Here is a 15276-nt window from a genome sequence, read left to right on the forward strand (position 1 = left end):
GGAGGCTGCAGGAGACACTGTTTCCACGGTGTGTGATTGACACTGGTCATATACCTGTAGACCCTGCCAGCCACCAGCTAAGCTATCAAACAGGTTAACTAAAAGGAGTACACAAGAATGCATTGAAGTTTTAAAAAAATAAGAAACCCACCAGATATAACTGGAGGCGCTCATGTCCCAGAGTGTTTCACTGGCAAACCAGGATTTGCATGATGTGCAAAACCAGAAGGTACAGGGCCCTCCTGCCCAGGAGGTTCCCAAGGTCTCACCTGTGGCTTCTACTGAACTAATGATTATTTTAAAAGATATTCCTGACATCAAACAGCAACCAATGGGGTTCCTTAGGCAAATGAGAAGACTAAGGACAGTATAGAGTGCCAGTTGGTTAGATTTAGAAGAGGTTACAAAGGCCTCTGCGGGTGAGGCTATTGTTCAGCAGATTACCAATGTAAATCCCCCTCAGGGACCAGGACATGGACATGTTCGGGATCGGTATGAAATACCGCTGGACGCAGGTTCAAATCCCGATGCCGGAAGACCGGCAACTGAAGATCCCGTCAGGTAAGTATTTTAACTATAACTAACCTTACCCCTCCCCCCCCCAACCCTCCCTGAGGGGTGCCTAACCCTAACCTTCCTCCTAAGTGCCTAACCCTAACCCGCCCTCTTCCCCTAGCCTAGCCCTGACCCTCCCGGGGGGGTGCCTAACCATAAGTCCCCCTCTGGGAGCCCCTAACCTAACTCTCCCCCGGCGGCTGTCCGCGCCCGCTGCCCGGCTTACCTTCATTCAGTATGCCGGACACCAGGCTCCGGGCGTAGGTAAAAATGACAGACGTTGGGAGTTCAACGCCTGTCATTAGACCCCTGCCGGGATTACACAGTCGGGGAGCCAGCGGTCGGCATTTCGACCGTCGGCATCTTGACTGCATCCCAGATGATCCTGCTATAGGTGAGGCCCAGAAGACTGATGCCTCTGGAGATCTCTGGATAGGTAAATGCGAACAGTTCTGTAATCAGATGGTTGCAAATGCACCCGCAGCACAGGAGCATAGACCAGGCAAATGAAGGTGTACAGGCTTACTGTGACACGGTATATAGAAGACATACAGACCAAGGCCAAGACACAGGACCCAAGAAACATTAGGGTATTCAAAACAGCTCTTCTCAACGGGCTCTTACCGGCACTAAAAGAAGAATTATATCACAGCAGACCAGAAGCAGGCACATTAGCACCCTAATGTGCTACTAACTATATTGAGAGCTATTGAACATAATCAGAAAGAGAAGGCAGAAAGAAAGTCTCAGAAACCGCAGACAGTATACAGTACCTACAGTAGTACAACACGGTCTTCCCAGCCAGGGAGGAAATCAGAGACAGGTATACAATAACATGGAGGAAAATATAAACCTTTAGGCTACTACTCATTGCAATTAGATCAAGTGATCAGAGCAGCAGCCACTGACTATACAAGTACCACATGCAGATACAGAGGTTCTCAATCAAGCACAAACAAAACACCTATCAGCTGCTAGACTCATTAAGTATGAGGTAGCCTGAAGGCCCCCATACATCAGAGATTGATTGCAGCAATCGTGCAATTTGCAATCGATTGTGTATAAAAATCTTTCCCTTTTTCAAATCGATTGCAGATTGCAGAATTGCCACAATCGATTGAAAAAGGGAAAGATTTTTATATACAATCGATTGCAAATTGTACATAAAAATCTTTCCCTTTTTCAATCGATTGTGGCAATTCTGCAATCTGCAATCGATTTGAAAAAGGGAAAGATTTTTATATACGATCGATTGCAAATTGCACGATTGGTGCAATCAATCTCTGATGTATGGGGGCCTTTACTCACCCTCTCATGTGACCATTAAAAGATGCACGGTTTTTGAAACCAGCTACGCTTTTGCCGCTGTATTCAAAAAGAGGGGAGAGAACAGACAGACAGTTCCTTGCATAATAATGAGGAAGACATTTTTTCTGCACCAGATAAAGCAGGGACGTCATAGGTTCTGCAGGCAAACCAATTAAACATGCTGACTGTATTAGAGCATTCTTTGCTGCCTTTCAAAAAGTTAGCAGTAATTAAGGTCAAAGCACACACCAGGGAGAACACTCCAGAAATGAAAGGGAATGCTATAGCCGATAGTGCCGCCAAACAGGTCGCAGTACTCCCCTTACCGGACACCCATATAATGGTAGCAGTAACCTCAGATACATTGGACCTGGACCTACTGGTCAAGCTTCTCGGCCAGGTCCCAGACAAGGAAAGACAGGAATGGGAAAATCAAGGAGGCACAACTGCAGGGCGACAGATGGATGGATCAGCACAGTCTTTGTCTGCCATCTGCTCTATACCCAGTCCTAACCCAAATTTTACATGGCATCACTCACCAGTCTAGAGACGCCATGGTGAGGATAACCAAGCAGCACTGGCTAGCTCCAGGCTTCATCCACGCTGCCCAGGCCTGTGTCTCAGGGTGTACTCTCTGTGCTTTGCACAACTCTGGCAAGGTGGTCAAAGTGCCACCTAAAAGTACACCCCAGACTTGTTACCCTTTTCAAAGAATACAGACAGACTTCATACAGCTACCTGAGTGTTCAGGCTTATGAGTATGTCCTAGTATGCACGGGCCTATTCTAATTGGGCTGAAGCATGGCCTTGCAGGGCAGCAAACGCTACGACAGTAGCTAGGAAGTTGTGTGCCGATTTGGAGTACCTGAAGTGATTGAAAGCGATAGAGGCACCCACTTCACAGGGGAGGTGCTAGGTAAAATACTGAAAGATTTAGGCATCACACAGACATTTCACACGCCGTACCACACCCAAAACATGTCGAAGATCTTAACAGTACCCTCAGGTTAAAATTACAGAAACTCATAGCAGAGACTAACATAACATGGCTAGAATGCTCGCCCATAGCCTTATTCTCAGTCAGAAACACTCCTAGGCAAAACACAGACTGACTCCTTATGAGGCTGTTTGGTACTTCAGTGCGAGCATGGAGATTTAACGCAATATGTGATGCATATACACCAGGAACTAGCCAAATTGCACCACTGAGTATTTGCTTCTATTCCAGACCCCAAGAGCAGTGAAAGCACTCATCCATTGAAACCTGGTGACTGGGTGGTCACAAAGAAGCACGTGAGAAAGTCTCTCGAGCCCAGATTCGAAGGACTCGTGGATACAGGCATCACACTACAAGAAAGTGACAAAGTATTATCCAATCACGATACACAATTAAAATGTACAGATACAATAGGTGGAGAGTCAGACACGGGTCAGTGGGGATGTATAATGTGTTATTCATTCCTTATTGTTGGTTTAGTCTTTCTTATTTGGTAGCATAGAAGCACTGGCTGAATTGTTTGACAATGTGACAGATCTAATATTGGATGTTTTAGACATTCAAACTGAAATGTTAAGATATCATACTAAGCTATTACGACAGCATCAGCTTGTGCTTGATTAGCTAACAGCCGCACAAGGTGGAATGTGTCAGATTGTAGGCCCCGCATGCTGTAATTATGTAGCAGACAATCTTAGTGACCCTATTGCTGCCCATATTAAAAAAAATAAAGTACATGAACAAAAGGAGAAATTCAGAGAACAACATAATGATCCAGAGTATGATCTGGATGCTGGGAGTGGGTTTTCATGGTTAAACACGGCCAATTGGTTTAGTGGTATAGGAGGATGGTTCTCAGTTATATTATTAATAATTGCTAAAGGACTCATATTTTGTTGTAAGGCTTTTCATTTTGTTGGTAAAGACGACATTGATGCTGAAACTTTTCTCTTCCAAAGGGATCAAAGAAACTGCCAGACCTCAATCAGCATATCTGGGACTTCTTGGATCAATTTCAGGATATGACTCCACATTATACTACTGTGAAAAGTGTCATACAAGATGCTGCTATGATGATGTGCTGTAATGAACTGTCAAATGTGTGGGAAGAAAGGATTCCAGGGAATACAGGACATACACGATGTAGGGTGTTGGTGCCACCCGTGAGAGAAGCTCCCACCCTGTGTACATTACATGCACTCTTAATTGTAGGAACTTAAGCTTGAGGGACATAAGGACTTAAAGAACATTGATCTCGGTATAGAGATGTGAATGGGTGCTATCCCATGCCTTATGGTGTAAGCTGTGAGTGTAATGTACCCTTTGGAATCAATGGTAAAGTAAAGAAATGAATCCGTTTAGGAATAGAGATTTGAACAAAAAGAGGGGAATATTAAAGTCAGAACCATGATCGCTCATGGAATGCATTTTGTATTTGTTTAAACTCTCTGTACAGCAGTTAGTACAGAATGATGTGTAAATATGCTCACACACTGACAGCTCAAAAGTATCCTGTCTTCAGAAAAGTTTTAGGATGTTTCAGCAAATTTGGTGTGTACGGCCCTTTAGCTAATTTCAGTACTACCCAAAGCATAAGTATAAGTTTTGGCTAGGAAGATCAGGCTCAAGACAGCATAATTAGCTCAGCGAATAGAATTTGCAGTTAGTATGCATTAATCAGGATTGCCTTAGATATGCGGTATGTCTGACTGAAACCTGTTGTGATGAACTCTTGGGGGTCCTGAGCAGCCCCCTTTGACAGTGCCTAAACCTAAGCAAATGTGATCTACAAAAAAAGCATCCAAGGATTAAGCTGACAGTTGCAAAATGTTAGGGATTCTGAGTATCTGGATTCTGGGAATTAACCAATACAACAGTCTGTGCAACATTACTGAGTCACTGACCTGGAAGGATAGGGCGTAGGTTTATGTTGGCGAGTATGGTCTTGTGTATAGGATTATCTATACTAATATAAGAATGTTGTGTATCTGTTTGTTCCAAGTTGAGGCAAATACTACTAAATCCATTGTCATGCAAACTGCATCATTGTTTAGTGAAAACTCCTAGAAATAACCTGCACTTTGTTTCATCCCGATTTGTCAATTTAAAGCTGAGCAATAACAAAAAACAAAATTTATTGACATCATCAATGTAAGAGATAGGTGTGGCACCATGTGTACGGCCGGTAAGGGGTGGGGGGAGAGGTGCTTTGGGCCTGCGGTCACATGAATAGGATAGGCTACATAGCAGTCTGTGCACAGGGTACACATTGATATTGGTGAGATAGGTGTGGCACCATGCTCGCGGCCAGTAAAAGAGGTGCTTTGGGTCCGCAGTCACATGAATAGGAGAGGTTACAAAGCAGTATGCAGTATGTGCACAGGGCACACAGTGGCATTGGAGTGAGTGGTGGGTGAATAGGATAGGTTACATAGCATCTGTGCACAGGGCACACAGTGACATTGGTGTGAGAGGTGGGTGAATAGGAGAGGTTACATAGCAGTCCGTGCACAGAGCACAGTGACATTGGTGTGAGTGGTGGGTGAATAGGAGAGTTTACATAGCAGTATGTGCACAGGGCACACAGTGACACTGGTGTGAGTGGTGGGTGAATAGGTGAGGTTACATAGCAGTCTGTGCACAGGGCACACAGTGATATAGGTGTGAGTGGTGGGTGAACAGGAGAGGTTACATAGCAGTATGTGCACAGGGCACACAGTGACATTGGTGTGAGTGGTGGGTGAATAGGAGAGGTTACATAGCAGTCTGTGCACAGGGCACACAGTGACATAGGTGTGAGTGGTGGGTGAATAGGAGAGGTTACATAGCAGTATGTGCACAGGGCACACAGTGACATTGGTGTGAGTGGTGGGTGAATAGGAGAGGTTACATAGCAGTCTGTGCACAGGGCACACAGTGACATAGGTGTGAGTGGTGGGTGAATAGGAGAGGTTACATAGCAGTCTGTGCACAGGGCACACAGTGACATTGGTGTGAGTGGTGGGTGAATAGGAGAGGTTACATAGCATTTGTGCACAGGGCACACAGTGACATTGGTGTGAGAGGTGGGTGAATAGGAGAGGTTACATAGCAGTTGTGCACAGGGCACACAGTGACATTGGTGTGATAGGTGGGTAAATAGGAGAGGTTACATAGCAGCCTGTGCACAGGGCACACAGTGACATTGGTGTGAGTGGTGGGTGAATAGGATAGGCTACAAAGCAGTCTGTGCACAGGGCACACAGTGACATTGGTGTGAGTGGTGGGTGAATTGGAGAGGTTACATAGCAGCCTGTGCACAGGGCACACAGTAACATTGGTGTGAGAGGTGGGTGAATAGGAGAGGTTACATAGCAGTCTGTGCACAGGGCACACAGTGACACTGGTGCGAGTGGTGGGTGAAGGCACTGCTGCCACCAGTCTGTATAGCGCTGCTGGTTACATTGGCCTGTTCCTCGAAAGGGCCCCTAAGCAAAGCAATACAACTAGAACGCCTCAAACAAAAAAAAATGTTGGCGGAACAGATTTCATTGTGGGCGAAGCCGAGGGCAACAGCTAGTACACTATGAACTCTGGTCATTTCCATGCAAAACTGTTCACTGGCACAATTGGCCTACACACACCATTCTGAGGGCTAAATGATCATACATGAAAATAAAGCCTAGTAATTCACTATAAAACAGTGGTATTGGTGATGCCAATGTTTACTAGTAAATGGATAGGCTGCATTCTCAGTGATGTCATTGGTTTCTAATGAATGGATAGGCTGCATTCTCAGTGATGTCACTGTTTCCGAATGAATGGGCAGGTTGCAGTCTCAGTGATGTCACTAGTTCCTAATGAATGGGTAGGCTGTATTCTCAGTGATGTCACTGGTTCTTAGTGAATAGTAGGCTGCATTCTCAGTGATGTCACTGATTCCTAGTGACTGGATAGGCTGCATTCTCAGTGATGTCACTGATTCCTAGTGACTGGATAGGCTGCATTCTCAGTGATGTCACTAGTTCCTAGTGAATGGATAGGCTGCATTCTCAGTGATGTCACTGGTTCTTAGTAAATGGAGAGGCTGAATTCTCAGTGATGTCACTGGTTACTAGTGAATGGATAGGCTGCGCTATCAGTGATGTCACTGGGCCCTAGTAGGCTGCACTCTCAGTGATGTCACTGGGCCCTAGTAGGCTGCACTCTCAGTGATGTCACTGGGCCCTAGTAGGCTGCACTCTCAGTGATGTCACTGGGCCCTAGTAGGCTGCACTCTCAGTGATGTCACAGATTCTTAGTGTACTGGTAGAGCCACAACACAGAGGCTATTGGTTCAGTTTATTGAGATGTGTTGGGGTGATACACTAGATGTGTGTGACACACATGAAAATCCATCTCACAGCACAGGCAAAGAAACAAAGTAAATGACAGATGTTGCAATCAGCCAGAGCACTCTGCTGCCAATCCCCTTGTACTTAATAAATAAAATGAAGCCTACGTGACCAAAAGGAGACTTAATTCAATAGTTACAGTTTATTTTTACATTCCATGTGTTTAAAGCACATCAAAGTAAATAGACTAAATTATAGTGTGCTTATCCAGAGATCATTATCTCCCCTGTCCTGATGCATCTTTCATGTGAGAAGGGAGGAAAACAGCCTTCGTCAAGGCATCAAACAAGGAGAGATCAAGAGAAGATGACATGATGCAAATGCTTAGCAAGGAACACACAGTAATTAGAGCTCTGGTCAGGGTACAACTAAATACAAACAGACAAAATGCTAGACCAGCATGCCGCATTAGGACGTTAACAGGAAAAATCATTTGCTAATCAGATCGTTAGGACAATCACAGACCTATGACAACCTTTAGCCAATGAGAGTATTATAACAATCATAGTACAAGACCAACCCGTGGCCAATCAGAGAAATAGTACAACACAGACCTACACCACCCTGTAGCCAATGAGAGTATTATAACATTCAATAGGACAGGACAAACCTGTAGCCAATTAGAGTGTTAGGACAATCACATGTTTGTTCTAACACCCAATCAATGATTTAGGACAACCATAAGACTAGACCAAGCTATAGCCAATCACAGCAATAGATCTCAAGGCTAGACCAACTCGTAGCCAATCACATCATTAAGTCAATCACAGACCGGCCTGTAGCCAATCACGGGGTTATGGCCCCCATACACCAGCGACGGATTGCAACGGTCCTGTGATCCAGAGATAGCGAGTTGCAAGATTGGTGAAATACAACAAGTTGGATTCCTCTGATTTGTAGATCACCATCAAAATATGATCGTGATTAGCAAATCGGTGAAATTTAACATGGGAGAGTTTCACCTATCCTCCGACGGATCGCGGAACATCAACGGCCGCCGGTCTGCATTTCCGACTGGTGGATTGCCATCTCCAATCCCATTGCAACATCCGGCAATTCATTGCCTAGTGTATGGGGGCCTTTAGACCAACCTGTAGCCAATCAGATCATTAAATCAAAGGACTAGACCAACCTGTAGCCAGAGCAATACTGTAGAACAATCACAAGGCCAGATCAACTGTTAGCCAATCACATCATTAAATAAATCACAAGGGTAGACCAGTCTGTAGCCAAACAGAACATTACGACAATCACAAGACAAGAGCCAACTGTAGCCAGTGTGTTCATACAATCACCACACTAGACCAACTGTAGCCAATCAGAGTGATAGAGAACTCATAGCTTGAGTTCTCTATCACTATGCAGCTTGAAAAAGGCTACAGTGGAAGCCGAAACGCGTTGCTACTCTTGTTTAACAAGACACTGGGGATCTTATTGAACGTCCAGCCACCCGCAACAAACTTCACGCTGCTAACCAGCCACAGCTACAAATATCGGAAACGGCTGCTGCACTACACGGTAACCAAGCCGCTGCATTACGCTGTGCCTGAGCCGCCGGCTATTACCACGCTACACCATGCTGAGCCCTAGCCGCCAGCTATAGCTATAAGGACCAGAGACAGCCGCCGCACCACATTGTGAATAAGCAGCTGCGTCACACTGTGCATGAGCCGCCGGCTTCTTCTTCGCTACATCACGCCGGGCCCAAGCCGCCGGCTACAGGTATAATTGGAACTCTGACTAGTGGCGTACTGTATATCTATACTATACTGATTTGTCCAAACAGCAAATTTACGGACTTATTATAATTGAGACTGGCTGCAAATCTTCATACAGTGATAACCGGAGAGTTGGCTTAAATGTTACATATTATATCTGCATGTGTCAGAGAGAATCCCCAGTGAACTGTATCTTTTTACACACAATTTGTATCAGTGTCAGTTACATGTATACAATAAAGTTACAGTCTTTTAGGTCATTGATCACAGTAAAGGTGCCTACACACTAGATGTGTTCACAATGCGATATCAGGAGCAAGTTCCCGTGAACTCTCCCCGGCAGCCCCCCGCCACTCCAGGACATGATATGGTGCTAAAAAGTGTCCAATCTGATTTTAGATCAATCTGCACAAAATCGTGTCCGTGATTGGCAGATCTTACCTGCAGTAGGCAAGATCTAAAGATGCGATGCACGACCAGCGGGTACGCGCATCGCGATCGTGAGTGGACACTCACGATTTGGACATATTTTACACGTTTGGTCGCTCCGATGCGTCGAAATCGGACGAATCTTATAAAATACTGTCTAGGGTGTAGGCACCTTTACAACCTCCCCAGAGTCAGTGTTACATGTAAGGGGTAGTGAATTAAAACCATGTGTAGCTGTTTCTATGGTGGCTGCTGCCTGTATAAGAGGAGATTCGCCGCAGACTGTTCCCTATCCAATCCCGATTCATCCATCTGGGGAGATGGCCGTAATGCAGACGCTTGCGCAATTATGTGATTATTGGTGATCTGAGTATGTGTCTCAGTCACACTTCTCATACGTTGTTTCATTTTCGTTGTCGCTCGCAGTGAAAATTTATTTGCATAGTGATTGACAGGCAAGGTAACGTTTGTGGGCGGCAACAGTGGGGGGGGTGGGACTCAAATGCAGGCGTGTCGCAACCATTTTCAGGGTGTGTCTGCCTGTGACTGCGATCTCACATGCAGTAAAACTACTGTAGCTCTGGCATCTCTGTTCCGGCGCCCATTCTGCGCGACAACACAGGGCTACTCGGAAATCCAATAATCGATGCTGCGTCTTTTTACTCAATCTTGGATTTGCAGCAACGCCAGTGGGAGTCTCAATACAAATCCCGGCGGCTGCAATATTTGCATATTTTCGCACATCCACTGCATATAAATTCGCACCTGTGGTGGCGGCATTAGCGTCTATCTTTGAATCAGGCCCTCAGTTCTTTCTTAATAAAATGTCCCATTCCAAGATAAAGGGAGAATGAAATCCTCCAATGTCATCTTTAATTACCGGAGTGAGAGACTGGCTACATATGCTCAGACACCGCCCCGATACCCAGGCACGTCTGATTAACGATAGAACCGGAGGTTTGCTGAGGACAGCCGTCTCTAAACTTCCCATAGTACACATCACTACTTGTACTGCAGCTTGCTGTGTTTCATAGAATGGAGCAGGAAAATCTCTTACTCTGAAAAATGGGCTCAATCCGCCACGTGAAATCTGCCGCAGGACTCGCCATTCAGGACGCGCTAGCTTTGTCAAGCTGCACTTTCTGTGAATGGGCACACAGCAGGCGCGGACTGCTGTTCTGTACGGAGCAAAGCTCTGCCAGATCGTGGTTGTGCAGTCATTTTGTACGCACGTTAGTCCTGTCCTGCACTACAGGCTGAATACTGCACGGCAATCACTACCACTGTACTCACTAAGCTCAAGTGTTTCTGGTGAGTTTCCAGAATACATGGCTCCGGCTACATACTACGGATATGGTTACTATGCATTCTCCATGATCTAATTCCTCCATAGCGCTAAAGAGACAAAGCGCAGGTATTGCATAAGAGAGTATTCAGCAGCTGACAGCCCATCAGCATATACATGCCTTCCTAATTCCTAATGTTACTCTTTTATAACAACTTTCCAAAACCACCCTCTCCAGCATGTACATGTGCATCTAGACCTTCATGCAATATTGTGTAGTTTTAAATGTATGTGACTTAATCTCCTGCATAGATTGTTTTTTTCCTATACAGTTTATATTGGTCAGTGAAGCATAGTTTATGGTATATATCTGGCCTGGTCTTTGCTCCAACCCAGAGCAAGTTATCGCCTTTGATGAGCAGACCAATTGACTAAAGGCCCCCATACATCAGAGATTGATTGCACCAATCGTGCAATTTGCAATCGATTGTGTATAAAAATCTTTCCCTTTTTCAATCGATTGTGGCAATTCTGCAATCGATTGTGTATAAAAATCTTTCCCTTTTTCAATCGATTGCAGAATTGCCACAATCGATTGAAAAAGGGAAAGATTTTTATATACAATCTATTGCAAATTGCACGATTGCTGCAATCCATCTCTGATGTATGGGGGCCTTATGAGGTAGCCTGAAGGCCCCCATACATCAGAGATTGATTGCAGCAATTGTGCAATTTGCAATCGATTGAAAAAGGGAAAGATTTTTATACACAATCGATTGCAAATTGCACAATTGCTGCAATCAATCTCTGATGTATGGGGGCCTTCAGGCTACCTCATAAGACCCCCATACATCAGAGATGGATTGCAGCAATCGTGCAATTTGCAATAGATTGTATATAAAAATCTTTCCCTTTTTCAATCGATTGTGGCAATTCTGCAATCGATTGAAAAAGGGAAAGATTTTTATACACAATCGATTGCAAATTGCACTATTGCTGCAATCAATCTCTGATGTATGGGGGCCTTCAGATGTAGCCTGTCTTAATCAAGGATACCATTCCTTTATATCCAGTATAGGGGCAGCTGTGGCTGTGTTAGCTGCTGGGGTTAAATGCACAAGTGTGTTAACATAACAGTTAATCAAATAGTTGAACAAACACTGACCAACTTCTAAGGCAATTTCATATTTAAAAATGGATTTCTTTAATATTTGTCTAAAAGTAACTTACCTAAAACGCACCATGTACTATACATTTATTTTCATCAAAACACTCCTCCTTATTTTCTCTAAGGCTATAACATCCTTAACTCTCCCTGCTCATTGCAGCCCTATTGATTCGCTCACCTCCTCTAAAAACTCATGAGCTTTCTTTTTATCATACATTGACTGTTACAACCTCATTGTGTCACTTTAAAAAACTTTTACACACCTTCTACAACTATATCTACTTCTCTATCCTTCTGCTTTTATTAGCTGGTGACATATCACCAATTCCAGGCCCCACACACATACAGCTGATCTAATATGTAATAAATATCCTGCAAACCCCACATGTCTCCCATCACCCTCCAAATCAATAAATGTGCCTTATGGAATCCACACTCTATCACAACTTATCATTATTTTACATCTGATCATCACTTTACAACAACTACTTTCACCAATTTCTACATTTACCTAAGACTGCTGGTTCACACCTTAACCAATCTCTTTAAATAGCTCTTGATGAAGTGGCTTCAGCTACCCATCAAAGTTCATGTAAACTGAAATAACAACAACCATGGCTTTCCACACACGCCTACAAATACTGTCACGTAAGTAGAATGTCAGTGGCATTAATCTTAATCCAAATGACTTCCTCACATACTGTAAAATAGGAATCCACCCATCTGTCATCCGAACCCTCTGTCCAGCCCATCTGTGTCACCCGTCTGTCTGCCCCTCCCCTTCTGTGTCACCCCTGTCTGTCTGCCCCTCCCCTTCTGTGTCACCCCTGTCTGTCTGCCCCTCCCCTTCTGTGTCACCCCTGTCTGTCTGCCCCTCCCCTTTAGAATGTAAGCTCTCACGAGCAGGGCCCTCTTCCCTCATGTGATTTTTCTTCCTTTACAGCAGCTAACTCTTGACACCCTGGTACTGTTGCAGAAATGTTTATATGCCATGTACTTGTCTTGTACTGTATGTCACGGTTTACTTGTTCTGTTCAACTGTTTCTGTACTCTGTTTTTGTACTTTGTAAGGCGCTGCGGAACCCTTGTGGCGCCATATAAATAAAGGATAACAATAATGGACATATAAACATTTCCTATGATGTTGGGGGAAATAGGCAGGCTGTGGGAGACAAAGCGCCTATGAGATATTATTGCTCTTTATGTATAAAGAACAAGGTATTCTGCAGCTCTGGGACAGAGAGCAAACAATGGGCCTGATTCAGACCCACTCGCGAGCCGCTGTCCGCTCGCAAGTGGGTCGATGTTCTGGACTGAGCATGCGCACGACGGAGGGAGCTCCGTCGTGCGGATGCGCCAGACGCGACGAGCGAAGGAAAGTCCTTCGCTCGTTGTATCTGATCAAAGGGGGCGTGCTGTCGATGTTGATTGACAGCACGCCCCCTTTGGTAGGCGTGCCGGGAGCGTGCCTCCCTGACGGGGGCGTTCCCACGGGAACGCCTCCCGTCAGAAGCCGGCCCACTGACATCACTAGTGATGTCAGTGGGAGTGATTTGGGCTCTGATAGAGCCAAAATCACTCCGGAGCTTGCGGTTGAAAACCTCAACCGCAGGCTCCGGCTCGCAGATTCGATGGTCGCGATGGTCAAGACCATCGCGGCCATCAAACTGCACGCTCGTATAGGCTGTGGGTGGTGACCCACAGCTATACGAGCGTCCAGGAGAACGCTCCATTTTCATGGAGGCCGGCCCTCATTCAGAGCGTACGGCTCTGAATGAGGGCCTATGTCTCTCTAGAGCACGCTCTTCTAGGATAGCGCTGACATGCTTACAGAAGCACAGAAATATTATTACACATTCATACATTAATATTAGTACTAGACCAAAACAAAGGCGAGACGTTCAAAAACGTTAATGGGCTTTTAAATGTGCTACGACAGCATTACAAGTCGTTCTTGAACGACAGAGTACAAGACAAATGTTTTACTGTTACGGCCTGATTCAGTAAGGAACGCAGCTGCGTGCACTACATGAGGACGCTCACCTTACCTCACACACATCCGTAACGTTTAGTAAGACTGCAAAACCATCGGTACAGTCGGAGCCTCGCGCACACTGGCACAATCTCTGACCTTACTAAGAAATTGCTAACCTCATCGCACGCAGTGAAAGGCCAAGCTGTATATGGCATCGCAGTGGATAATTTATACACGCCCCGGCAACAGCGTTCAAACGCACTGGCACGCCTGTGTTTCGCCGACCACCCCCCCTCCCCCAAACGGTACTTTCTGACAATCACTCTGCGATGGGTCTGCGTAGTCACTGCAATCGCAGTCCCGATCGCAGTGGTTAGTTTGCGCACGCGCACTGCGATGCGATGCATACGCAGACCATAACAATCTGCCGATAGCGTGCGTAATCGTAGTTGCAATCCTTGCTGAATCAGGCCATTAATCTCAACCAAGACACCAAAATAGAGGTTTTCCCTAGTAGGAAAGGCATGCATGGTAATAGCTTATTAATAAAGCTGCATACACACACACAACGATTTTGTTACCAACGATTTTCTGTCAGATTTTTAAAGTGTAATGAACGATTTTCCTGAACTACAAACGATTTTTGCATATTCCCTTAATGAAAATTGTTCAGTTGGTCAGTCTGACTGAACTACAAACGTGAATGCGCATAAACGATAATTGTTCATCGTTTTCACTCAGAAAGTGAACGATTTTTTCAACGAACGATAATCAACATCGTTTATCAATAATCGTTCAAAAAAATCGTTGTGTGTGTATGCACCTTAAGAGTTTAGACAATCCAAAAGGTCCTTTGTCAGGAAGCCCAAAGGCAAACGGCCTGTCCATCTGCTACAGGTGAGGATTAACAAGGTGGCTAAGCATGCTAGGAATTGTAGTGCAACAAATGCAGTCATTGTTTCTCTTGGGCAGGGGTAGGCTAAAAGCGGCTCGCCAGCTGTTGTAGAACTACAAATTCCAGTATGATCTGCCTCAGTTTTGCTATTTGACCATGCTAAAACTGTTGCAAGGCATGCTGGGATTTGAAGTTCAACAACAGCTGGAGGGACTCTACTTGCCCACCCCTGCTCTTGGGCCTATGAGTATGTATGAGGCCTCAATGCGCTCACCTGCGCTGCTGTCACAGTCCGCTGGCTCCTCTTTCACGCTCTTTCCTCCGGAAGTCTTCCACCTGCATTTCACCTGTTCCATCAGCTGCTGGAATTCCGTTTTGTGTTTCATTCCTGCAACAAACACGTCACGCTGATCATGCAGGCAGCTGTACAGCATAATTAATAGCCCAATTAAAAGCAACATCTTTTACACAATAGTACTCTGACCCGCGGTGGTAATCCTTTGGTTCACAGCAACAAAGAAACCACGATTGATGTTTATAGCATTAATGACAGAGCTACAAACTCGATTCACA

The 15276-nt window shown here is 45.1% G+C and overlaps 1 protein-coding gene across 2 annotated transcripts in view; it reads right to left on the reverse strand.

Annotated features, from left to right (window-relative positions):
* RAD18 (RAD18 E3 ubiquitin protein ligase) overlaps nucleotides 1-15276 on the reverse strand; it is a 338638-nt gene that overhangs the window by 172785 nt on the left and 150577 nt on the right. For both annotated transcript variants that reach the window (XM_088454631.1, XM_088454630.1), the window contains exon 10: nucleotides 14978-15091. In XM_088454631.1, coding sequence (XP_088310757.1) covers nucleotides 14978-15091 — 114 coding nt within the window. The remainder of the gene's footprint in view (nucleotides 1-14977; nucleotides 15092-15276) is intronic.

This window comes from Taudactylus pleione, unplaced genomic scaffold (assembly GCF_031769625.1).
Source record: "Taudactylus pleione unplaced genomic scaffold, aTauple2 ptg000624l, whole genome shotgun sequence".
Classification (NCBI taxonomy): Eukaryota; Metazoa; Chordata; class Amphibia; order Anura; family Myobatrachidae; genus Taudactylus; species Taudactylus pleione.